This window comes from Ahaetulla prasina, chromosome 13 (assembly GCF_028640845.1).
Source record: "Ahaetulla prasina isolate Xishuangbanna chromosome 13, ASM2864084v1, whole genome shotgun sequence".
Taxonomy (NCBI): domain Eukaryota; kingdom Metazoa; phylum Chordata; class Lepidosauria; order Squamata; family Colubridae; genus Ahaetulla; species Ahaetulla prasina.
Window position 1 is genome coordinate 77,720 of NC_080551.1, and position 26,151 is coordinate 103,870.

Genomic DNA, 26,151 nt, shown 5'->3' on the forward strand with positions numbered 1-26,151 from the left:
CGAGTGCACACATGCCCAGGAGGAAACTGGTAGCAATGGGATTTGAATCCCACTACTGCAACCAATGACTTAATAGTTGGCCATCAACACCTGAATCAACCAATGAAAAGCCACATGCAACCAGGCACCACATAAATACTATGAATAGAAGAGCCCAGAGCACCCATTCTGGTCGAGAGACGTTCCCTGAGGATGAGTTCACCCTCGGAAGGAAATTCAGAGACTCGGATCCCGGTGACTGACCCAGATTGGATCCTGCAATCTGAAATCTTTTAGCGGGGAAATATGACCATAAGTAGAATACTGTGCTGCAGAAGTTTCCAGATACAGCTCAAATCCATGAAAATCTACTCCTTTGTCACTTTTACTCTTTCTAATATACCCCATAGATGGTTGAAGCATTGTTCCCTGTAAGGAGAAACTGCTGATGGTTATAGCAGAAATACAAAAACTGGATTGCTAAACACAGACACAAAACATACACAGTTGTGTTTAATATTTTTTTTTATTTAAGAAAAAGTGTCACATTTCAAATAAAAAAAGCCCGGAGGCCAATTTCTCTCTGTTCCTCGTAACTGACAAGAAGATCCTGGAGATTTCAAGGCTGTGGTCAGGAAAAGAGGAGCTCCAGCTGAAGGACCAGGAGCTGATGGTGAACAATCTCCAACTCACGGCAGAAAAGGAGGAGCTCTGCAAAGATTTGGAAGAGAAACTGAGCAAGGGAGCAATTTAAAATGAAGATTTGCAACAGCAGAGATCCAAGCCCATCCTCCCTTGCTCCGAATGTCTTCTCCTCCACCGTTGGCCCTTTGCCTTTTTTTGGGTGGAGGGGGGGGCGGAGAGGATGGAGGGCAGCAGGAAGTCTCCCTTCTAGAGAAAGCCCAGAGATCTCCTCACCCACCCCAAAACCTATCTTCGGATTTTCCGAATGAAAATGCTCAGGCTACTACTGTATCTTCTAGGTGCCAATAATTATTATAATATGGCAGGCAGCTTTCTCAGCACATGTCATAGAACCTTGGCTGGGCTGTCCTGGCTCATTCTCAACTGCTCTCTTTGAAAGATGGCTGGCAATTTCATTCACAAGATGAAGAAAAAGCTCATTCAAAGAAACAGAGGTAGGAGAGAATTAAAAACATTTACTAACTATTTAACTTTAGCAGCAAGTGTAAAGAGTTTAGATGCCAGAAATATCAGCTGGCACCTAATATTTGGGAATGAAGAACCCAGATAAAACTGTGGCTGTAAAAATGAATGTCTTTCATCACGGTCAATAAGTTTGTGTTTTTAAAGAAGTCTATTTTATTCCCCAGTGGTACCAGAAGAGCAGCTCTGGAGACGCCCAGAGGTATGTAATATATGAGACATAAATCATGAAAGTAAACCGGGCTCTTTTGGGGGAGGGTGTCTATGTCAACTGGGCTGGAGGGTTTCCCCTGTGCTCAGGCCCAACGTCCTAATGGTCTCAATTGCTTTTCAGCAGGGGCCAACATCACGGGCCAACAAATTGCCTCCATCCCCCAGGAGCATCCTCCTCAGTGGTCCATCACCCCCCATCACCCCCCTCAGGTAAGCAGTCTAAATCTTCTGGGGAATGTTTTGAGGGTCCATTTCTAAGTATAGCGGATAGCGGAGGGTGAGGGAGCTGATATATGAGTCTAGGCAGATAGACAGGCTCAGAAAAGAGAATCAAGATCTGAGTTACGCTACATAACTACTTTGCCGAAAGCACGAAGTAAGTTGAACCCCGCAATCCGAAATCCAGGTAAAAAAAATAATAAGGGGCTAATTTCTCTCTGGTCCTTGAATTTACAGCAAAACAACGCAGAAGTCTTCTCCGAATGAGGAGCTCCTGAAAAAAAACCTCCCAGCTTGTTGAAACCAATGCAGAACTCTGCAGGGAGCTGGAGGAGAGACAGAGGAGGTGAGAAAGTGCCAGGTAGTTTTAGGGAGTTTTCATTTTAAACAGGTTGGATGGTTGGAGTAAAAACCTGAGGGGGCTCATTTCACTCTTGTCTTCCTCTTTTACCGAATTGAGGAACTGGAGATAAAGCTGGAAGTAGAACAATCGGAATATAAGAGCCTCCTCCTCTGCAGCAAGCTGGGGAGAAGCAGGAGCTCCTCGCGGAGAATAAAAAGCTCCAGGAACAACTGCACAGGTGAGAAATATTTAATACCATCTCTCATCTCTCATGAGGGGGCTAATTTCTTCCTGCTCTTCATAATTTAAAGAAATTCAATGTTGTTTCAAGATATAGCAGGGGAAAGAATACAATTAAAAGAAGAACCAAAGGACCTGCAAAGAAAGAACCTGAAGTTGAGCGAGGAGAAGGCGACCATCCTGAAGAACTTCAGGGGGAGGCTGAGCAGGTGAGAAACGTTGAGACAGCAGCCCTGACTAAGGGAGGGAGAGGACCAGGATTTCTTGAAGCAGCTTAGAAATGCAGAAATACAGTGATATTTACATCGATGGTCACAGAACGAATGGAACTACTACAGGGGAAAATGGACAACCTCAGGATGAAGAGCATCACCTTCACAGAAGAGAAAGAGGCCATGCGGAAGAACTTCAGGGAAAGGCTGAGCAGGTGAGAGATCTTTAGACAGCAGCTCTGACTTTCCCTCCCAGAATTGGATATGAAATTCTCCCTCCCTGGGGAGCTTCACAGGGGAGCTTCGCCGCTACATCATCTCTACTCAAGAGATCCCCACTGTAAACTCCATTTATGAATATTTAGATAAAATGACAGTGGATGTTTCAGGACAATATTATTATTAGCAGAATGTTACATATAAGACTCTTCAAGAATTGAGCAAAGATTGAAGGCCATATTCCCCTTCTGATCGAGAGATCTGAGGAAGGACTGCTTCAAATTAATAAGAGCAAGTCAACCGCTGGCATTCAAGAACCATCATTCACCTGCAAGGAGGAAGGCCTGGGACATCGAAAGAACATGAGGAGGCATAGGTGGAAGCTCTCAGGAACCCCACAATCCAAAATTCAAATAAAAAAAATCAAGGGTCCAATTTCTCTCTGGTCCTCGTATTTGCAGTAACACAACACAGAAGGTTTCACCAAATGAGCAGCTCCTGAAGGAAAATTCCCAGCTTGTAGAAAACAATGCAGAATTCTGCAGGACTCTGGAGGAGAAACGGAGGTGAGAAATTTTTCGGACAGCAACCCTGACTTGGGCAAAATGGCAAAACTAAATTACTTTAAAAGTAAGGCAAAGAAAGTGCCAGGTATTTTTAGGGAGTTTTAATTTTAAACAAGTTGGATGGTTGGAGTGAAAACCTGAGGGGGCTCATTTCGCTCTTGTCTTCCTCTTTTACAGAATTGAGGAATTGGAGATAAAGCTGCAAGTGGAACGATCCGAATATAAGAGCCTCCTCTGCAGGGTTCTGCAGCAAGCTGGAGAGAAACAGGAGCTCCTCACGGAAAACAAAAGACTAAAAGATCAACTGCACAGGTGAGAAATATTTAATATCACCTATCATGATAGGGCTAATTTCTGCTTTTCATAATTTACAGAAATTCGACCTTATTTGAGGACATGGTGAAGGAAAGAGGGCAGCTAAAAGCCGAAATTAAACACCTTCAGCAAAACAACCTGAAGTTGAGCGAGGAAAAGGCCCTCATCCTCAGGAACTTCAGGGAGAGGCTGAGGAGGTGAGAAACTCTTAGACAGAAGCCCTGAGTAAGGGAGGGAGAGGACCCGGATTTCTGCAAGCAGCTTAGAACTGACTTGCTCAAGAAATGAGATCTCGTCCAGCCACTCCTGGAATCATGAAGTGGACGCAGGAGGGATCGATGACAAAGGCCCCCATTTCCCGATCCCTATTTAGATTCCAAACTTTATTTCTTTCATCAGCCTACATAAAATAACCTTAGAGCAAAAAGAAGATTCCAGGATGAAGAACTTACCCTAGAAGGGATGGAGGGATAGCTGAATATTAGAAAGGGGAGGCTCCATTTGAACACTTACTACTAAATCTCCCCTTCTGAGTCTTCCAGAGCCAGAGACCGACCGCCGTGCTGAAGGGGCTGGAACATCACACGGGGAAGGAGAGGACCAGGAGGAGGACTTGAAGAACTTGGAAAAGCTCCCGAGGAATCCCAGAATGGATTGAAACATCTATTGTACTACAAACATCCCTAAATTTGTAAAATAAAATTCCAAAAGAAAGAAAAAATTCATGAATGTCTGGCTCCTGACACTTTTAGTCCTACCTATACAAAGCTAGGAGTAAGTCCCATGGAAGTGAATGGGATTTTTCAAAGATATGTATAAGAGAAAAATTTTAACACCCATACTTCCTGCTGCCCCAAACTATTTATGTGCTTTTGGAGTTGCCATTGTGGTTAACTGAGAAAATTTGGTTGGTGGTCCAAATTCATCTCTAACCTTCCGATTTTTCCAGAGAGAAAGAATTGAGGAAGAACAGCTGCAGGTGACTGATGTGCAGAGAGCAGCCGGTACCACTTAATAGTACAGAGTCCAAAAGAAACACAAGGGCGGACATGACAACACCGGAAGACAAGAGAGAAGCTCTTGAAGACACAAAACCTCCGATGCTGCCGTGTAAACCGGAGAAGCTTCTGGGGAGAATCTGAAAGCCAAGACATTCCCAGAATCCAGGCAAAGTGTCCTGGGATGGCTTCTCTGGAAAAGCTGAGAGAGGCCCTCAAGAGACTCCCTGGCAGGATGGCCTCTGGCATCCCTGGTCAACCTTCGAAAGGAAGCTCCTGGAGCTTCCAGAGTGGTTGGCTGGATCGATCCGTAATTCTTCTTCAGGAAGAAGGAGCAGAAACACCTCATTGAAATGTGCAGAAATGGATGGAAGCATCTGTTCAACCATTCAAGATCTATCTATCTACGGTGGAGTTCCACGCTTCATGCCTTCAGGTGATTTCTCCCCGAGGGGATCCTTTGATGGGAAGTGAGGGATCTCCTCTTCCTTTTTCCACCCATTGAGCACTGAAATGGCTGCTCCTCTTGTCTGTTTGGCTGCTGTTCCTCAGGCCTTTGAGGTCCCAATGGAGCCGGATATGACTCTCCTTCCAGGTCACGTCCAGTTCCTTGCAGTGACATCAGATTTGGTTCTGAATCATTCTCATCCATTCCCTGATAAAAATAAAGAAAAGCCTATTAAAACACCTTTTAAATAAAAGGAAATTTTACAATTCTTTAAATATCATGGTGTTATCTCTCATGCTTTTACATTTGTTCTGGTCATAAGCTGCTCCTTTGTGTTCAGGTCTGGCCTCAGAAGGATAATGCAGCACTTGGGGATGAAGATGCAGCCCAGCAGACCAGCACTGGAGGCCAGGATGGAGAAGACCTGCACAGCCACCATGTATTTCCCTTTGGTGCTCAGGTAGGTGGGCACAAAAGTCACCCAGACACTGCAGAAGACCAGCATGCTGAAGGTGATCAGCTTGGCTTCGTTGAAGGCCCCAGGCAGATTCCTGGCCAGGAAAGCCACCGTGAAGCAGATGGCAGCCAGGAAGCCCATGTAGCTGAGGGTGACGTAGAACAGGACAACGGCCCCTTCGTTGCATTGCAGGACGATCTCTCCAGGCTGGGAGTGGAGGTCAGAGTCAGGGAAGGGGGGAGAAACTCCCAGCCAGGTGGAGCAGATGATAATTTGGACAGCAGAAGAAGAAAGGATGATGGAGTTGGCCAAGCTCTTCCCCAACCATCTCTTCACTCGGTTTCCTGGTTTTGTGGCCAGGAAGGCCAGCACCACCGTGATGGTTTTGGCCAAGAGAGAAGAAATGGCAACTGAGAAGATGAGGCTGAAGACCGTCTGTCGGAGAAGGCAGGTGGCTTTCTTTGGTTGACCAATGAAGAGAGAAGGAGACAAGAAGCAAAGCAGGAAGGAGACCAGGAGGATGTGGGAGAGGTCCCGGTTGTTGGCTTTGACAAGGGGAGTTTCTCGGTATTTAATGAAGATGATTAAGGCAAGGCCTGTGGTTAGAAACAAGAGAAGGGCAAAAGAGACCAGGATGATGCCCAGAAGTTCTTCATAAGACAGGAAGGTTACGACTTTGGGGATACATTGGACTCTGTCCTCATTTGGATATTTATCCTCTGGACACTTGGTGCATTTTTGTGTATCTGAGAAAGCCAAAAAGCAATATTTCTTTAATATACTGGGTTTTTTACATTTCCAAAAATACCTTTTTGGACAAAACCTGATTACAGGCTTTGCTTAACCATTCCACAGGGGGAAAAAATGATAACATAATTTTCTAATACCTTTATAGCTAAGGTATAGTAAATTGGAGGATTTCTAGTGCAATTTGAATAAAGAAAAAAAGAGCTGAGTTTCAATGCATATTTTAATTTGTACTTTCATCAAAATGCTGTGGAGAAATCCATTTTCACAAAGCCTCCCATTTCCCTCAGTGTGACCCACCTTCCTGAGTGGAGAAGGTCCCCTCTGGACAAGGAATGCAGTCATAGCAGCAAACTGGCTCTCCTTCTCGAGCCCTTTTGACAAATCCAGGATGGCAACTTTCCACACATCTGGACTGAGGCAGGGACTGAGCAGAAAAACAAGGAATGCCAAAGGAAATATGTTAGGACTCTCCATCCATGGAAAATAGGGGGAGAAATGGACATTAGACAAGTAGATTCTGGGCTTCACTGAGGTAAATATGAAATCTCTGACTCCTCCCAAACACGGAAGGAGATGTGACCCTGGCAGGTTCTTTCTTTAATTCTTCTCTTATGCTTCTACCATAACACACTGTAATAAATAACTTTTCCACTTAATAAAGTCTGGGGGGGGATGGAATTGAGAAAAGATTTAAGCATTAAGTAACAAACAATTGGTTCCTCCTTATGGCTGTATTAAAATGCATTCCTCCACTCTTCTTCTATCCATGGTATGGTTATCAAAGATGTATCAAATTGTTATTAGATTTTTTAAGTAGAATAAAATGTGATTAAGAAGGAAAGTTCTGGAAAGGTTTCTTCTGGACTACAGAAAGCCTTGCAAAGCTGTTTCCCCTTGTCACCAGTTCAAAATAGTCTTTTGTCACCATTTAAGAGATAAAGGAAAAATCCTCATAAATTATAGCTGATGATGTTTCTGCAAGAAAACCAGGAAGCTCAGAGAGCACCAAGGAGCCCCCATGTCAACCCTGAGCTACAAATATTCTCCTTTATTAAGGCTAAAGGTTTCTGCATTGTTTCTAGAACTGTCATGAGATTGAGGGGAGATCATGAGAAAGTGTCCCTGAAAAAGATTAAGTTGCAAATCTTTGGCTGCAACAGACGGGACGTGAATGTGAATATCAGAAGATATTTCTAAGTTATCCAAGAAAGAGTCCTTTGTGTTGAAGAACTGCAATTAGGAGACTCCAACTGGCATGGAAAGACAGGCCCACATTTAATGTTAGTTAAATTTGGAGACTCCTTTTGCCCGGAGGGACTGAAGGTGGCTAACACTCAAGATAAAAAAAGGCCATTCAAGGGATTTCCAGATGAAAGACCCTCTTAAGAGCCAAAGGCCAAATCTAAGTAGTGTTTCCTGTCACAATCTCTCTCTTGTTTCTTCTGATATCAGGAAGACCTTTTCTTTCAATCAAAGTTGTGTTTCAGTGTTTCAGGTTTCTGGGTCAAGGGATTCTCTCACTGGTCACTCTCCTTTTATGGGAACTGAAAGTCTTGGATCTCCTTCCTAAAGGCAGAAGGTCAATTGCTCCCCCCAGTTGGGTGAGAGACAGATATGGCTACCTTTGACCAGGTCTGGACTACTTAAAAAGTATCACTGACCATGGAGCTGCCCTTTGAGGGAACCATTTCCCAATGGCCTTTCCCTCAGCAGGAGAAGAGGAAGCTTCTCTCCCAATGGGACCCCCAGGAGCTCCATCCAGCCATGATCCAATCTCATCTCATTCAGTCCAAACCTCAATTCAGGGTCTGTTCCACAGAATTCCCTTCTACTTTGCTCTTTCAGGACAAGGAACAAGCAAACCGGAGGCTCTTAACAACACAACCTCCAGCACGTGAGGGTTTCTCATCCCAGGTTGGACATGGCTGAATCAGCTAAAAAGTCTTCAATATCACAGCATCTGAAGAAGACCTTGGTCAATAGTACTGAAGCCTCCCAAGTGGTCTATAGAAAGAAAACTAAAAGGTTTCTACTCCCCATGTTCAATTCTCAGTGAAGGTCATGGACCCTGGAAACAGAGCTTAGTCCACATGAAATGGGTCCCAAATCTTTGGAAAAAAGAGGAAAGACTCCCAAAATTTTCCCACCTTGTTGAGCAACTTTAGCCGTGAAAGAGCTCCTTGGTGGATAGTAAGTCTCTGTCTTTTCCAAGCCCCCATTTGCTGTTCGATAGGATCCTCCTTGGGGACAATCAACAAGCTCATCATTGCCAGATCTGCTGCTACATCTCCATTTTGATCCAAGTAGAGTTTCCTATCAGAAATATTGCAATACTCATTCTTCTGCAGGAAAGGATGGAACTAGAAGGGAAACATCCAGGAATTTTACAATTTGAAAGCTTTTTTAAAAAAAATATTTAGCTTTTATACACTTGAATCTTTCTTCTACAGTTGTTTTAACATCAAAATACGCTTATTGAGAAAAACAGGTGCTACTGCTATCTTCATGAATTAAAAACAGGTTGAGCAAAATTTCTCAACCATATATTGGCAAAATATATATTAACAAAACATAATTTATGCAATTGGTAAGTTATAGGGGACATTCTAGAGCAGGTGACCAGTAAAATGAATTTTAGGAAAAAAGATTATTCATAAATGCCTAGAAAACATCAGGCTGATTATGAGAAATGGTTCATTTAGTGACCGTTACAACAGCACTAAAAAAGTGACTAATGATAGTTTTTCCCACGATCATTGCAGAATCCCCAGGGTCTCCAGGTGATCAAAATCTGAATTCTTGGCATCTACCGTATGTTTTGGACTATAAGACGCACCTTAATTTTTGGGGAGGAAAACAAGAAAAGAAGAATTCTGCCTGTCAGCCTCCGCTTATTACTTTAAGTGTTTATTTACTTAGTAAAGTGTTTAATTGTTTTATCACTTCGTTAAATGTTTTATTGCTACTTGTTGTTATGTGTGATTAATGGGGCGATGGCCCCTTAAGCGCTCCGGCTGCCACATGAGAGGAGGAGGGAAGAAGGATTCAAACAGACAGACGCGGTTTAACGAGCACTGCATGCCAGTAATACCAACCAGAAGACAGAGAGAGGAATAACATCGGAAGTAAAGTACCACGTGGCCAAAGAGGAGAAGGACAATGGACTAGAGCTGTTTGAACTTTGGAGGGAGGAGGGCTGAATAAGGGGAAATGCATCTGTAAGCCATATCTATTTCCAGTTCTAGCTTTGCTTCTATTGCTATCTGACGAGCTCAGTAAAAGTTACCTTTCTCTATAAACAAATGGAGTCAGAGTTATTCTTTCTTGAGTATTTTTTTTTTATTGAAAGAGTTTAAAAAAAAACAAAAACATTTCCCCCCCCTTTTTCCCCCTCCCTCCCAAAACAAAACAAAAACAAAACACCCCCCTCCCTCCCCCACTCCCCGGCTTCCCAGGTCAATCACAAGGTAAAGTTATACATAAACCAAACATAGAATAAAATTTTCCCTTCCAATCCAAATAACCACATCCAAAGCTTTTCGTCTCCCAACCCCCTCCCCATTACATCCAGTTCAATAGCAATAAATCTTCCTTGAATATCTGCCTCAATTAGCTTAGCTGGTATATCCTTCCTGATATATACAACAATTCCATGCTTCTTTTCCAAAGCTGATGCAACAAAATGGTTACCCAATTTTGAATTAATTAAATATTTTTGGTCTGATAATTTTATATGTGTCTCTTGCAAACAAATCACATCATTTTTAAATTGTTTCAAGTAGTGAAATATTTTCCTTCTTTTCTGAGCTGAATTCAAGCCATTAACATTCCATGACAAGATTCTATTTGCCATTACTGGCCTCCTGAAGCTTTGAAGCAGACAACGGAAGCTCCTCCTCCGGTATCTTCCGTCTAGCTCCTCCCACAGCTTCCATAATGGGATCCTGACTTTTACTTTGAGACTGTTGCTCTTCTTTACGCTTAAGGGCTCCTCTTGTCACCCTTTGCTCTTGTGGTTCCTCTAATACTGGCAGCAATAAAGGCTCTTGGATCACCACGCCTTCTTGAGTCTCTTGAACGTTTTCTATCACTTCTATTTCGACTTTCAAAACTGTAGAAAGAAAATCCTTTGCCATTAAAACAGTGTCAATTCTATATCTCCTTCCTTGATAGAATAGTGTCAGTCCAACTGGCACCTCCCATCTGAATTGAATCTGATGTTTTTTAAGTTCTTGTGTAAAAAAAGCAAATTCCTTCCTGTCTCTTAACATCTTTGAAGGAATCTCTTTCAACACCTTCAACTCCTGTTCTCCAATTTTTAAAATTGTCTGATATGAAACTTGCAGAATTTGATTTCTCATAGTCCTTTTCACAAAATAAACCACAATGTCCCGAGGAAGCTTTCTCTGTCTTGCAATCCAAGAATTAACTCTATATATTTTATCAATTTGGTAAGCTACCTCTTGGGGGTCCACTACAATAAATTCAGCCAATGCTTCTGATATAATTTTTCTTAAGTCTTCTCCACGCTCTTCTTGCATACCATGAATTCTAAGAGCTCCTTCCATAAGTTTATATTGTAATATCACAACCTGATCTTCATTTTGATCCACTTTTTTCTGAACACCTTTCATTTTGTCTTCTAAATGCTTATTTGACTGAGAGATCTGTTGCATTTCCACTTCCAATCCTTCAATTTTTTTACTCAGTCCTTGAACTGCCATAAGAATATCTTCTCTTATTTTTGCATTAAAATTCTCCATCATCTCTTTTTGCCTATCTTCAGAAAGTTTTAATTGTTCTTTCAATATTTCCTCAAGACTTGGTTCAGATCCCCTTCTTCCAGAAGGCTTTAAAGGTTTAGCTGCCATTCTGTCTTCAAAAGAATCAGGAATTCAAACTTAATAACTCTCCTTCCCTCCTTTCAGTATAAAAAAACTCCGTTTGTAACAATCCACAAGTAACGCTGCTTCATCGTACTAAAAAATTTTTACTTTCACTTTTAGACGCCATTTTAAAAGTCAATTAATCAAAGACAAAGAAGGGTTTCAAGTTTCAAAAAGGGAGTCGGTACTTGCCGTGCTGATTCTGCATCAAAGATCGAACGCTTGTGAAATTCCCGTCTGCTTGGAATATCAATCAATTTAATAAGTCCTCTAGAGCAGAAGCGACATTCCTCTCCTTTTTCCTGATAAAAACAGGAGCGTGCTGAAGTTGGAGGGAGTGGAATTCGGTGGGGTCATAAATCCAGGAAAATTCGCTCTTGAGAGCAAACCCCCTATCAGACCTGCCACTCTTCCACAACTCTGATAACCTCTTTCACCCAGAGATTATGCTAAGCTCAGTGAACAGTGATTTATTTTCTGTTTCACTGACTTTTACAATCTTCTAACACGGAGTGCTCTGTTAGAGCACCCAGCAGGAGGGTGACGTCACTGGAGCCCCCTTTTTTTCTTTCTTGAGTATTGATTGGAGGCAATCTGACACTGCCTCTGCCTATCAGCATCAGAATCAGCATCACTTCCACTCGGATTTTGATAAGGAGCAGCACAGATCTTTTTATCCATTTAAAACAAACCCTATCACACTACGCGCATTTAACTGGAGTGGGTGGGGATGATTTTCATGGGGGCAGAAGAGGGACTTGGCACCAAAGGCTCCACTCCCGAAACGCCCCCGTCTTCCTCCCTATAGCCGTAGGCGTTGAAAGCCTGGCTTTCTCACAGCCAGGCCCAATACAGACGCAGCACTTCAGTCCTCCTGGGCGCTGCCATCTCGTAAACACAGTGCTGGGCTTCCCGGCAAGCCCCCTCATTCCGGAAGCGGCCCGAGGAAGCGTGGAGGTCAGGACTCGATTGACAAAGCGGGTGCTGCACAGGGGGCGTAAGGCAAGGCGCTGCCATCCCAAACCACTGTTCCCATGATCTCCGCTGCCTCCCCAATTCCAAAAACGGGGCGTGCAGAGGCAAAGAAAGAGCATTGCGTTTTCGGGCGGTTCCAGGCAGCGGAGATCACGGCCACAGTGTGTTTGGGTGGCAGTGCCTTGCCTTGCACTTCCTGCACAGCCCCCGGCAAGCCCCCAATTCCTTAAAGATGCAAGCCCGTTCAGCATATCTGAAGCCTGCAGGTGGCCTGCCTGGACCATCCCCACCCTATGCCATGCAGCAGCCATAGGGGCAGAAATCTCGGGAGGCTAAGACTGTAGAGAGTGGGGATCTCCAGTCTTCACGCAAGTTGTGAAGGCAGCAATCAGAAGTGCTGGAGCTGCTTCCAGGCAGACCCTGGGAGAACTCGGAGCTCTCGGTGGCTAAAGGGGAAGAAGAAGAAAACTCTGGGCATGTTGAGAAGACACAGACTCCTGTTGCTGGAAGAAAGGCTGCTCCTCCTGCAGTCCCCCCCACCCCCGTCCTTGTGCCTGCACTCCTCCCTCCTCAGCCACCTTCTCCTCCCAAACGGTCTTCCTGCCCAGAGGGGCTCCATCCGTGGTCAAGGTTGGCTCCCCCCCCCCCCGCTCTCTTAAACTGAACTGCATTGGGCTTTTCTGGCTTGTTGATAAATGATCCTGGGAGAAAGCAGCAGCCGGCCACTGTGGAGGCAGCTATCAGACTGTCTCTGATTATATTTAGGAAAGAAAACACCTTGACTTCATTTGAAAATAAAGAAAAGTACTTGTTTTGACCCAGGTTCCTGGATCCGGACTCCTGGACTCGGATGATTCAGAAAGTGAGGGAGAAGACCTGGCAAGCCCTGCTTCTCTTGGGCCCTCTCCCTCCCTGGCACCCACTCAAAGGGAGGAGGAGGGGCAGCAAGGCCTGATTCTCCCGAGCCTTCTTCTGATTTGGCAACGCCCCAAGAACACTTTTGGAGTGATGCAAGACTGTGCAGACGTGACCGGCGCGCGCAGCAGAGGAAGCGTTGGGACAAAGTCAAGGAATGATGGTCATGCAGTGACATCTGCAGAGACTATAAATAGGAGGCGGGACTTCCTGGTTTTTTGTCTTGGACAAAGCAATGAATTTGCGCAGGCAAACTGTATCAATGGAGGGAAGAATATATTCGTGAGTAATTCTGGCCTTATCTATAATTTCCTCGTTATCTCCAGAGACTTGGCAGGCCCGTGGGTAGACATGGCCAGGACATTTATCTATGTAAATAAAGTAGAAGAGAAGGCCTTTGACTGACTCTTTGTTGGGAGTATTGGGGGAGGGAAACAGAACAGTACTTTTACTAAATACATCTGGACTACAGCTGTGTAAAGTTGAATCTGAGACAAAATATGGCCAACATCCCATATCCCCTCGTTAGTCCCTCCTCCCCACAAAAGGTCAGGCAGGGCTGGTTCAATGCCAGCTCCTTCTCGCCCCCCCCCCCCCCCGGTGCTAATCTTCTTCCGAAGGTCTCCGGCAGTTTATCATCTCAGGAATGCAGGGTTCGTTGGAAAGCCCGCGCATCTGGCGTTCATGCTGATTTCAAACCTTTCCTTCCCCCTCCCTTCTTCTTTTATGTCAGAAGACACTCTTAAAGGGCCGTCTTCTCTTAACCTGAATAGGATAGTAATACATCTTAAGTCCATGAGCTATTTTACATTAAACATAATGACACTGCAATCTAACTACTGAATATAGATTGTACAAATAGAAGTGAGGATTGGAGTGGAGGCTGACAGCAGCGCTGATCCGTTTCAGGTGGTCAAAAGGGGCAGGCATAAGAGCACAAAGGTGCCTACTGTTCCTGTCCTATTGTTTCCTTCATTATATTCAATTAATATAGTTATCACATACTTATGCTCATATATATGCTTATATATTATGTAGTCACTTTCATGCTTATGCTTATATATACTGTTGTGACAAATAAATAAATAAGTAAATAAATAAATGGCCAAGTGGCTGTGGGGAGCTGAGACATTTCTCCTTCATGCTGCCCCCCCAGCTGCTCAGTGCAGTTCACACCAGGCCTTTGCTAACTTTCTCTTGCTGTTTTGCGTAAATCAGTTATATTGTGAAATGTGTCCGTTAAGCTATTGCTCTGAAAGCCCCTCCCCCTTTTCTTTCTAGACTTTTCTGAACCCCTTTGTTCACTGTAAGAACAATACTGTTTAAACTAGTTTTTCCAAAAGTTCCTTAACTTTTTAATTCCTTATTTTCTCTATTTATTATGCAGAAGCGAAAGCTGTAATGAAACATTATTTTAGAAGCAATATTTCATATTCCACAATATCGGGACCCCCATACCTGCCACGGCTGCAGCCTTGGAGCCCCCAACCTCCCTTCGCCCTCCTTCCTTCCCCTCCTCGATCTGGAGGAATAGGCAGCATTCAAGGCCTGGGCCAGAGTCTGAATGAAACTGTAGAAAAGGTGAAAATTTGGGATCCGTCTTCTGTCCCATTTCCACTGGGTATCCAGTGGGGCTTCCTGGGTGCATCTTCTGCGGCCTTTGACAGAAAAGACATGCTTTGAAAGAGAACAGTGGAAATAATGATCTTCAAACTGATGTTCCACAAAGAAATAAGGTTCAAAGCCAGCATCCTTTGGCCTTTCTTTTCCCAGAAAAGCAAAGCTCCAAATACTATGGATGTATTTGTAAACTCTGTGCTTTTTCAATGCAGATGTTCCCAAAACTGTCATGATCCAGACTTTCTCTTCGATGGGTCCTGGCAAATGTATAAGTGTTTTGTGGAAAGGAAGAGCTCTGTCCCTAACGGACTCATATTCTATGAAGTGAACAAAGACGTTGACTTGTCTCCACTTAGAGAGGGCCTCCCTGAGGGATGCTGCTGTGTATCCAGTTGTTGACAATCGTTGTGATATAATAGCACAAATTCCACTCCTGACAAGCATAAGAGTAAAAATCTTCATGAAATTCTCTCCCTTCTCTGTGTCTGAAGCAAAGAGGCCAATGAAGGTCCATCTGAAATGGAGGAGCAGCTGGACAATTGCTGGGTAGTGGAATCCTTCTCTGGGAAGCATTTGGTGGAAAAAGGGGAATTTCCTTTTATCACTCAGAGCCTCTGAAACAATGTTATCACTGACCTGAAAAAGTAAGGAAGAAAGCTGTGTTATATTGAAGGTCAGATAAAGTCCAAAACTTTATTTTTTAATAAAGTCAACTTGGTATTGATGAACAAATTAAATAAACTATTGCTGATTAGCAATTATGCCATAGCAAGAAACAGAATATTAAGCACAGAGCGTTAACAACACTGTATATAAAAATGGAATACAAGAAACAGATGAAATAAAAAAGAATAAGAATAAAAAAACATAAATCATATTTCGGTATCACTCCTACAGTTTATTGCAATCAGACCCACATGTCTATGGAGATTCTCAGTCATCCAGGTCACAATTGTCCCCAAAGTGCTTTTTCAAGAGGCAACTGGACTTTCTGGTTTTTCTTTGAAGACGTTTCGCTTCTCATCTAAGAAGCTTCTTCAGCTCTGGATGAGAGCAAAAGATCTTCAAAGAAAAAACAGAAAGTCCAGTCGCCTCTTGGAAAAGCACCTTTGGGACAATCAGACCCACATATGCAGATGTCAAGTGAATGTTTTGTTCCAATGAAGGTCCATAAATGTTTAATTCTGACTGCACAGAACATGTGTTGCTTTAACACAAGTATCTCAATAGGTTGTTTGTCTAATGTGCGGTCCAAGACTCTGATCTCTCGTTCTCTTTCTTAAGACAGTTGACAGTCAATATTCCAGATTCTTGGTGAAGCAATATTTATTTATTTATTTTATTTCTATCCCACCTTATTATTTTTTGGCCTATTCTCTAGTTATACAAGAGACAAGGAGATATATATATATATTTGATTATATATGTAATAATGGCAGCAAGAATGGTATTTGCACAAAATTGGAAGGCGGAAAAAATTCCTACAAAGGGAGAGGTAATGAAGAAGATACTAGAATGTGCAGAAATGAGTGTCAGCCTCCACTCCAATCCTCACATCCTTTTGTGGGAGGAGGGACTAACGATGGGATATGGAACGTTAGCCATATTTTGTCTCAGATCCAAATTTATACTGCTGCAGTCCAGATGTATTTAGTAAAAGTACTTTTCTTTATTTGCAATTGAAGTCAAGGTGTATTCTTTCCTAAATATAATCAGAGGCAGCCTGACATTAAGTTGGATCTCAACTTAAGCTCTGAAGAGCCCAAACAGCTGCAAAGTTTCTTGGGATTTGCGAACTTTTATCGTCAATTCATCCCCTCCTTTGCTCAAATTGCTTTGCCAATCACCAACCTCTTAAAAACTAAAGGAGATACAAAACCCAAACCATCATTACCTCTCGAATGGTCAATGGAATGTCAAGCAGCGTTTGAAAAGTTGAAATGACTGTTTGCTGCTGAACCTATTTTGAAACACCCTGACATGGATGCTCCTTTTGTTGTACAAGCAGATGCTAGTGACGTAGCGGTCGGAGCCGTTTTGCTCCAAAACAATGCTGATGGTAAACTACAACCTTGTGCTTTCACTTCTCGAAAATTGACTGAAACTGAAAGAAGGTGGGCTATTTGGGAGAAAGAAGCATTTGCAGTTCATTGGGCTCTTCACACTTGGAGACAATTCTTAGAAGGTTCCAACCATCCTTTTGAAGTTTGGACTGATCACAAAAATCTGGAAGCGCTAAAAACTCCTAGAAAACTTTCACCTAAACAAACCCGCTGGGCTCAATATTTTAACCGTTTTAATTTCACTTTACATTACATTCCCGGAGGAAAGAACTTTTTGGCAGATGCTCTTTCACGTCTGCCCCAATACAATGGTACACGCTCCGAGGTGGTTCGCCCAATACTTCCCATTCAGCAATTAGCAGCTCCGGCTATAACCCGAAGCCATACCAAAACCGAGACGTCACTGCCAGATGAATTAACTAAGTTATTTAAGGAAGCTTTGAACTCAGATGATTGGTTCTTGGCTCATTCGCACGAATGCACGCTCCGTGATGGACTAGCTTGGATTGGAGGAAAACTATATGTTCCTCTATCACTCAGAGAAACCATCCTTCAACGATGCCATGATGCTAAAATGGCAGGACATTTTGGGTTTGTGAAAACCTTGCACCTCCTTAAAAGACAATTTTATTTATTTATTTATTTATTTGTTCACACTTTTATACCGCCCTATCTCCCTAGGGACTCAGGGCGGTTTACAGCCATATAAAACATATATATATACAGAATAAAACATTAATTTAAAAAACTTATTACAAAGGCAGAATATTTAAAATAGAGATATAAATAATAAAACCCCATTAAAACCAGATTTAAAATTTAAATATTTAAAAATTTGAAAATTCTAGTCCAGTCCTGCGCAAATAAATAGATGTGTCTTAAGCTCGCGACGGAAGGCTCGAAGGTCAGGAAGTTGTTGAAGTTCTGGGGGAAGCTCGTTCCAGAGGGTGGGGGCCCCCACAGAAAAGGCCCTTCCCCTGGGTGTCACCAGTCGGCACTGCCTGGCCGACGGCACCCTGAGGAGTCCCTCTCTGTGAGAGCGCACGGGCCGGTGGGAGGCATTCGGTGGCAGCAGACGGTCCCGTAAGTAGCCCGGCCTTATGCCATGGAGCACTTTGAAGATCATTACCAAAACCTTGAAGCGCACCCGGAAGGCCACAGGCAGCCAGTGCAGTCTGCGCAGGAGAGATGTTATGTGGGAGCCGCGAGGGGCTCCCTCTATCACCCGCGCAGCCGCCTTCTGAACTAGCTGAAGCCTCCGGATGCCCCTCAAGGGGAGCCCCATGTAGAGAGCATTGCAGTAATCCAGACAAGAAGTCACGAGAGCATGAGTGACCGTGCATAGGGCATCCCGGTCTAGAAAGGGGCGCAACTGGCGAACCAGGCGAACCTGGTAAAAAGCTCTCCTGGAGACGGCCGTCAAATGGTCTTCAAAAGACAGCCGTCCATCCAGGAGGACGCCCAGGTTGCGCACCCTCTCCATTGGGGCCAATGACTCGCCCCCAACAGTCAGCCGCAGCTGCAGCTGACTGTACCGGGATGCCGGCATCCACAGCCACTCTGTCTTGGAGGGATTGAGCTTGAGCCTGTTTCTCCCCATCCAGACCCGTATGGCTTCCAGACACCGGGACAGCACTTCGATAGCTTCGTTGGTGTGGTCCGGTGTGGAAAAGTACAGCTGAGTATCATCAGCGTACAGCTGGTACCTCACACCGAAACCACTGATGATCTCACCCAGCGGCTTCATGTAGATGTTGAACAAGAGGGGCGAGAGAATCGACCCCTGAGGCACCCCACAAGTGAGGCGTCTCGGGGCCGATCTCTACCCCCCCGTCAACACCGTCTGTGACCTATCAGAGAGATAGGAGGAGAACCACTGATAAACGGTGCCTCCCACCCCCAATCCCTCCAACCGGTGCAGCAGGATACCATGGTCGATGGTATCAAAAGCCGCTGAGAGGTCTAATAGGACCAAGGCAGAGGAATAACCCCTATCCCTGGCCCTCCAGAGATCATCAACCAACGCGACCAAAGCTGTCTCAGTGCTGTATCCGGGCCGAAAGCTGGACTGGAACGGGTCTAGATAGACGGTTTCCTCCAGGTACTGGGGTAGCTGACATGCCACCACACTCTCTACAACCTTCGCCGCGAAGCGAAAGTTGGAGACCGGACGATAATTATCTAAAACAGCTGGGTCCAGGGAAGGCTTCTTGAGGAGAGGCCTCACCACCGCCTCTTTCAAGGCGGCCGGAAAGACTCCCTCCAACAAAGAAGCATTCGTAATCCCCTGGAGCCAGCCTCGTGTCACCTCCTGTGCAGCCAGCACCAACCAGGAGGGACACGGGTCCAGTAAACATGTGGTGGCGTTCAACCTACTCACCAATCTGTCCACGTCCTCGGGAGCCACAGGGTCAAACTCATCCCAAACAGTCTCAACAAGACGGCTCTCTGACAACTCGCCTGGATCTACCCAATTTTGGTCCAGGCCGTCCCGAAGCTGAACGATTTTGTCGTATAGATAACCATTAAACTCCTCAGCACGTCCCTGCAACAGGTCATCCCGCTCCCCCTGTTGAAGGAGAGAGCGAGTCATCCGAAACAGGGCGGCCGGGCGGTTATCTGCCGACGCAATGAGGGAGGAGACATAGCAGCGTCTCGCTTCCCTCATTGCCACTAGGTAGGTCCTAGTATAGGACCTAACTAGTGTCCGATCAGCCTCCGAACGACTGGACCTCCAAGAACTCTCTAGGCGTCTTCTCCGGCGTTTTATCCCCCTCAGCTCCTCAGAAAACCAGGTAGCTGGTTGAGACCTGCGCCGGGACTTGGTGGCCAAATCTTAAAAAGGACATTCAATCGTATATAGCACGTTTCCCTGTTTGCGCATCATCTAAAAGGCCTCCAGGAAAACCTCCTGGATTACTTCAAACAGTAGCCCGGCCAGAAGCTCTATGGAAAGAAATATCCATGGATTTCATAGTGGAACTACCCGAAAGTGCAGGCAATACTGTAATCTGGGTAGTCACAGACCTGTTCTCCAAACAAGTCCATTTTATTCCATGTTCCAAAATACCTTCTTCAAAGACTCTGGCAAAGTTGTTTGTGCAACACATTTATAGACTCCATGGGGTTCCTGAACACATCATCTCAGATCGAGGAGTTCAATTCACTTCTCAGTTTTGGAAAGAGTTTTTGCGACTGATTGGCTCCGCCCAAGGATTAAGCTCCTCCCATCATCCCCAGACTAATGGAAGTTGTGAATGCTCGAACTCGGTACTAGAACAATATTTACGTTGTTACATTAACTATCAACAAGACAATTGGGTGGACCTACTACCTTTTGCAGAAGTAGCCTACAATAACTCAATTCATAATAGCACAGGATTTACTCCTTTTAAAGTAGCTTCAGGCCAAGACTTTGTTCCCATCTCGCAACTCCCAAAGGAAAAAACCACGGTTTCATCCTTGTCAGAATGGATAGATCAAATACAAAGCACATAGAAAATTACTCGAAAGGCGATTGATGATGCCCACCATGCACATAAAAAACAAGCAGATAAAAAAAGATCTCCTGAGAACAAGTACCAAGTTGGAGATAGAGTTTATCTCTCCACCAAATATTTACAAACCACTCAAAAATCTAAAAAACTGGGACCTAAGTATGTGGGACCGTTCCCCATAGTGAAAATCATCAACCCCGTGACTGTACAGCTAGATTTACCAAAAACACTTAGAAGAATTCATCCTGTTTTCCATGTGAGCTTACTGAAACCAGAACACACGTCTACTTTCCATGCTAACCATACACCCCCTCCTATACCAATTCTCATAGAGGGCGAACAAAATTTTGAAGTAAAAGAAATCTTAGATTCCAGAAAACATAGAAATAAAATTCAATATCTTATTGCTTGGAAGTACTTCCCTTTGTCCCAAGCTGAATGGGTGAACAAGGAAGATGTTCGTGCTTCAGAAAAGATAGCACAGTTCTATAAAAAATATCCTGACAAACCCTAACTTTTCTCTTTTCTTTTCTAGGACTAACGTCCTTGTTGCAGGAGGGCCAAATGTCAGCCTCCACTCCACTCCAATCCTCACATCCTTTTGTATACTTTATATTCAGTAGTTAGATTGCAGTGGGGTTTTATGTGTAATGTACATAGCTCATGGATTCAGGTTAAGTAGAGAGGGCCCTTTAAGAGTGTCGTCTGACATGAGATCAAGGGAAGGGGAGATTGATGGTTTGAATTCAACAGGAATGTTAGAGCGGGGGCTTTCAATAGACATTGCATTCCTGAGATGATTTACAACCAGAGACCTGCAGAAGAAGATTACCACGGGGGGCCGAGAAGGAGCTGGCATTGGACCAGACCTGGCTGACCTCTTGTGGGAGGAGGGACTAACAATGGGATATGGAATGTTAGCTATATTTTGTCTCAGATCCAACTTTATACTGCTGCAGTCCAGATGTATTTAGTAAAAGTACTTTTCTTTATTTGCAAATGAAGTCAAGGTGTATTCTTTCCTAAATATAATCAGATTAAATATAATCAGAGGCAGCCTGACATTGAGTAGATTAACATTAGGGGGAAGGAAGAATTGGAGTATTACATCATATGGGGGCAATTTTATCAATGGATAGAGACTGAATATAGACAATAGGCAATATAAAATATGGGAAAATATGTTGTAATACATTAAATTTAAATGTAAAAGGAAAGATAAGTACTAAGAAAATGATGATAAATGTTGAATATGATGACACCAAAAATTTTTTGTACCCAGACGTTACACTGATTAACAATGAAGTTTGTTTAAAAATTAAAATTAAAAAAATCCCCTCCCCCCCAAAAAAAAAGAAATGAGACCACAGCTCCTAATATAATTTGTCCGTTGCATAATCCAAGAGGGCTTTCTTTGCAATTCTGCATCTTCTAACCCTGGGACTCTGTCAGGTCCTAAGAATTTCTTTCATGTGGAAAAGGAAGGAGACCCTCTATGAGTTCTCTGGTTTCACGTATCAGGACACAGTAAAAAGCATCTGGTCTTAAGCAGTTCTTAAAAGTAGGTAAATGCAACCTTAGATGAACAACAACAACTACAGGACATATTACACCCTGTCATCATTTCCTTGACAGAAAGAGAGCCAAAATGGAGAAGCCAGGTGTGAAAGGCCAAGGACATCCTGACTGCTTCCACAGGTGTGAAGAGGCTGAGAGGTGCTGCTGATCAAGGGACCCGGATTAATCAACCATCGCAAGTGTGACTTTTTCTATAAAAGCCAAAGTTTCAGGAGTTTGCTGGTCTCAGCATTTGAAGTGTGTGTTAACACAATGCAAAAGGGTAAAAAATCTAGCAATGATCTGAGAGAAGCAATTGTGGCTGCCTCTATCAATCTGGGAAGCGTTACAAGGCCACTTCCAAACAATTTTTTTTATTTTATTTTTTTTATTGAAAGAGTTTTAAAAAACAAAAACATTTTCCCCCTTTTTTCCCCCTCCCTCCCACCCAAAAAAACCCCTCCCCCCCCCGGCTTCCCAGGTCAATCACAAGGTATTGTTATACATAAACCAAACATAGAATAAAATTTTCCCTTCCAATCCAAATAACCACATCCAAAGCTTTTCATCTCCCAACCCCCTCCCCATTACATAAAATAACTTTCTAATTATTCAAAGGCAATCTGATATTTCTTAATCTGATATCTGTTTTGTAGATAATCAATCCATTTTTTCCATTCAATTAAATATCTTTCCTGCGTATTGTCTTTTAAAAACGCTGAGATTTTAGCCATCTCATCCAAATTAATAACTTTCAATATCCATTCTTCTATTGTAGGTATCTCTCCTTTCTTCCAGTGTTGTCCAATCAACAGTCTTGCTGCTGTTATTAAATTCAGAATCAATTTAGTCTCAATCCCTGTACAATCCGTTATAATTCCCAAAAGGAAAAATTGTGGCAGGAACTTTATCTTCTTCTTCAGTACATTTTGAATAATCCACCAAATTCTTATCCAAAAGACCTTAATTTTCTTGCAAGTCCACCAAATATGAAAATATGTAGCATCATCACAATCACATCTCCAACATTTCGCTTGGATATTAGGATACATACATGATAATTTTTTGGGATCTAAGTGCCATCTATAAAACATCTTATAAAAATTTTCCCTTAAATTCTGTGCTTGTGTAAACTTAACATTTCTAACCCAAATTTTCTCCCAACTTCCAAACAATTTAAAGTCCATCATTCTATAGTGAAGAAGATTATTTAGAAGGGGAAAACATTCAAGGCAGTTCTCATAGTTTCCTCATCTTCTATTTTTTTTATCTTTAAGCCATAATTGTGCTTGTTTGTTTCCGTTAATAGACTCTCGGACCATCAAAAGCATCTCCCATAATTCCTCCCAATTTTCCATATTGGAAAGGAGAAAAAGTTTTTAAAATTTATTTATAACTTAACCCAAATTCAAGTCCATGTATCACTTTTCTTCTTTTCTTCTTTATTTCTGGAAGAGTCTAATTCCAATGTGTCTTGAAACTGTTTCAATTTCAATCCTTATCGGTTCCTTGTCAGTTCTACTCCTCTTTCTAGCAGGAGCTGTAAAAATAATGCTCCTTCCTAGTTTTCCCACGGCGATCTGAATAACGTGATATATTTTCTTTCTTTCCTCCAGCAGATGTTTTTTGCCAATTCACAAATACTTCCACAACAAAATGTCCCTTATTAGTCAGCAAAGTTATTGTTTCCGGTCTTAGTTCTTTTGTTAGCGAACGGTGTTTCCTTCAATTTTCTGTTTCTTGTAATGATCTCTTCCGACACCAAATTAAAAATCAGATGGAAAGTTTTTTAAGGGCTTCAATTGCAAAGTTCCGTTTTACTTTTACTTTTCTTTGGTTTATACTGCCACAATAGCCGCTGATTTCCAATTGAAGGCTTCTTTCAAAGTTAAATAAGTTTTCTTCTTACCTATGCCTTGGCAAATCACTTTTCAGTAAGAATACTCCATTCAATCACCTCTCCTGCTCCATTCTTTTGGTGTGGCCGCCCCCACTTGTGACAGCTCTAATGGCTGTCTTCCCAAGCTGCTGAGTCGGAGGCTTATATAGGCACTCCAGGGAATTTGCCACTTCCCTTGTTCACCGTCTCTCCAAGACAGGACCCCCAAGAGGCCGGGATATCTGCGTTCTTCTGGAGACCCAGGGGGAGGGGGAAGAGGGATATATGGGAAAGGGAGGGAGGAGGAGGAAGGGAGAGGAAGAGGAGAAGTAGAGGAGGGAGGAGGAGGAGGGGAGGGGGAAAGGGAGGGAAGAGGAAGGAGGAGGGGGAAGGGGGAGGAAGGGGAAAGGAAGAGGAGAAATAGAGGAGGGGAGGAGGAGGAGAGGGAGGAGGAGGAGGAGGAGAAGAGGGAAGAAGTGGAGCAAGAAGAGGAGGAGGAGGAGGGGAGGAGGAGGAAGAGGAGAAGAAGAGTTTGTTTCCCATCAACTGGGAGATAAACTCTGCACCAAGTGGAAGATCCAACAGGTTCCTAACAAACCTAGCCGACAACTTCGTTTCCCAAAAAGTAGAGAAGGGAACAAGGGGATCAGCCATATTGGACTTAGTTCTCACTAACAGAGATGAAATGATAGAAGGTGTTGAAGCTACAGGAACCTTGGGGGCAAGTGATCATGCAATACATCTTTGGCACTGCTAGATGGCTTCTGATGACAGGGAAAGGGGAGGGGGTGACTATCCGGATTAGGAAAGACCCCCCCCACTCCAAGTACTTACCAGTCCCATCCAAGGCATGAAAGCCTGGTCCAATCCCTCTCTCTCAGCCGTAGCCGACCTCACAAGCTTGTTGTGAGGGCAAAGGCGTCTTCGATATGTTCACGCCTTAAACTATTTAGAGAAAGAATAAAGGTGAATTAAAATCTGAGTCATAAAAAACAAATATATATAAATAAGTCAATCGCCAGGTGTGTTTGGGAAATGGAATCTCCTTTTAGGTTAATTTCCCCAGGTCAGTTTCTAGCTTTGGGGTCTCAATGCCTCTCCAACTGGGACATCCCGAAGCCAATTTTTCCCTAGTTCATATCGCTGCCCCCCAGCCCCCCGGCCCCCTCCCAGCCCCTTTCCTGAGACAGGAACCTTTGACACAGTGGATCAGGAGTTTGATCAGAGGGATGGAGGCTGCGGACACAGCAGGTATCAGCACGTCTGTGGTCTGAGGTTGCAGGCCATTTTTCTAATCTCCCCCTCCCCTTAATTCTGCATTAAAGGGAGGGTCTCCCCTTTCCAAGGAGCCCAGGCGAGGGAGGCCCTGGGATGCCTCCAGTGCTGCATCCAATCCAGCCACTTTCCAGGGATTTTGAGCAGAGCCTCCATGATGTGGTCCTGATCCCCAAGGATGCTGGAGGTTGTCATGGAGAGCTCCGGCCAATGAGCTTAGGAGGAGCCTCTGATGTCACAAACCAAGGCTCTGATTGGCCTGGAGCTGAGATCTTCAGCTGGGGGCGGGGCTTATTCATTGATGAGCTGTGTCAATGTTCCAGAAAAACCTCTTCTGCATAAAAAAAAACAACTCTGAAGCCATTGTCTTTCAAAGTTCTTTACTAGCATAAGGAAACTGGCACACGATGAGTGAAATTCCAAAACTGAAATGTCAGGCTGCTTCTGATTATATTTAGGAAAGAATACACCTTGACTTCATTTGCAAATAAAGAAAAGTACTTTTACTAAATACATTGTGACTGCAGCAGTGTAAAGTTGAACCTGAGACAAAATATGGCTAACATTCCATATCCCATTGTTAGTCCGTCCTCCCCCCAAGAGGTCAGCAGGTTTGGTTCAATGCCAGCTCCTTCTCGGCCCACCGTGGTAATCTTCTTCCACAGATCTCTGTCTGTCAATCATCTCAGGAATGCAATGTCCGTTGAAAGCGCGCACTCTAACATTCCTTTTGAATTCAAACTATGTCAGACGACACTCTTAAAGGGCCCTTTCTACTTAAACTGAATTCATGGGCTATTTACATTACACATAAAACCCCATGCAATCTAACTACTGAATATAAAGAGTACAAAAGGATGTGAGGATTGGAGTGGAGGCTGACATTCGGCCCTCCTGCAACAAGGACGTTAGTCCTAGAAAGAAAAAGAGAAAAGTTAGGGTTTGTCAGGATATTTTTTTATAGAATTGTGCTATCTTTTCTGAAGCACGAACATCTTCCTTGTTCACCCATTCAGCTTGGGACAAAGGGAAGTGCTTCCAAGCAATAAGATATTGAATTTTATTTCTATGTTTTCTTGAATCTAAGATTTCTTTTACTTCAAAATGTTGTTCGCCCTCTATGAGAATTGGTATAGGAGGGGGTGTATGGTTCGCACGGAAAGTAGACGTGTGTTCTGGTTTCAGCAAGCTCACATGGAAAACGGGGTGAATTCTTCTAAATGTTTTTGGTAATTCTAGTTGTACAGTCATGGGGTTGATGATTTTCACTATGGGGAAAGGTTCCACATACTTAGGTCCCAGTTTTTTAGATTTTTGAGTGGTTTGTAAATATTTGGTGGAGAGATAAACTCTATCTC

General features: G+C 43.5%; 2 protein-coding genes across 2 annotated transcripts; both read right to left on the reverse strand.

Moving 5' to 3' along the window:
• Positions 1-3,961: 3,961 nt before the first annotated feature.
• Positions 3,962-5,771, reverse strand: LOC131184904 (vomeronasal type-2 receptor 116-like). Its single transcript, XM_058156779.1, has 2 exons — positions 5,224-5,771; positions 3,962-5,126 (listed from the first exon to the last, which is right to left on the reverse strand). Exons 1-2 carry the CDS (start codon positions 5,515-5,517, stop codon positions 4,896-4,898), a joined length of 525 nt encoding a protein of 174 aa, XP_058012762.1. The 5' UTR covers positions 5,518-5,771; the 3' UTR covers positions 3,962-4,895.
• Positions 5,772-5,960: 189 nt separating this feature from the next.
• LOC131184739 (vomeronasal type-2 receptor 26-like) lies at positions 5,961-24,602 on the reverse strand. Its single transcript, XM_058156444.1, has 6 exons — positions 24,353-24,602; positions 14,361-15,158; positions 8,274-8,486; positions 6,424-6,550; positions 6,049-6,122; positions 5,961-5,972 (listed from the first exon to the last, which is right to left on the reverse strand). Exons 1-6 carry the CDS (start codon positions 24,368-24,370, stop codon positions 5,961-5,963), a joined length of 1,242 nt encoding a protein of 413 aa, XP_058012427.1. The 5' UTR covers positions 24,371-24,602.
• Positions 24,603-26,151: the final 1,549 nt, after the last annotated feature.

Bases quoted from the DNA above. Each gene is read 5' to 3' on its own strand.
- LOC131184904 (XM_058156779.1), bottom strand. From the start codon at position 5,517: ATGGGCTTCCTGGCTGCCATCTGCTTCACGGTGGCTTTCCTGGCCAGG. The intron at 5,127-5,223 runs GTAAAAGCATGA...TATTTTTATCAG, and splicing joins AGCTTATGACCAGAACAAAT to GGAATGGATGAGAATGATTC.
- LOC131184739 (XM_058156444.1), bottom strand. The intron at 8,487-14,360 runs GTATGGGGGTCC...TTTCCCTTCTAG, and splicing joins CAAGGCTGCAGCCGTGGCAG to TTCCATCCTTTCCTGCAGAA. The intron at 6,551-8,273 runs GTGGGAAAATTT...TTTTCTGCTCAG, and splicing joins GGCTAAAGTTGCTCAACAAG to TCCCTGCCTCAGTCCAGATG.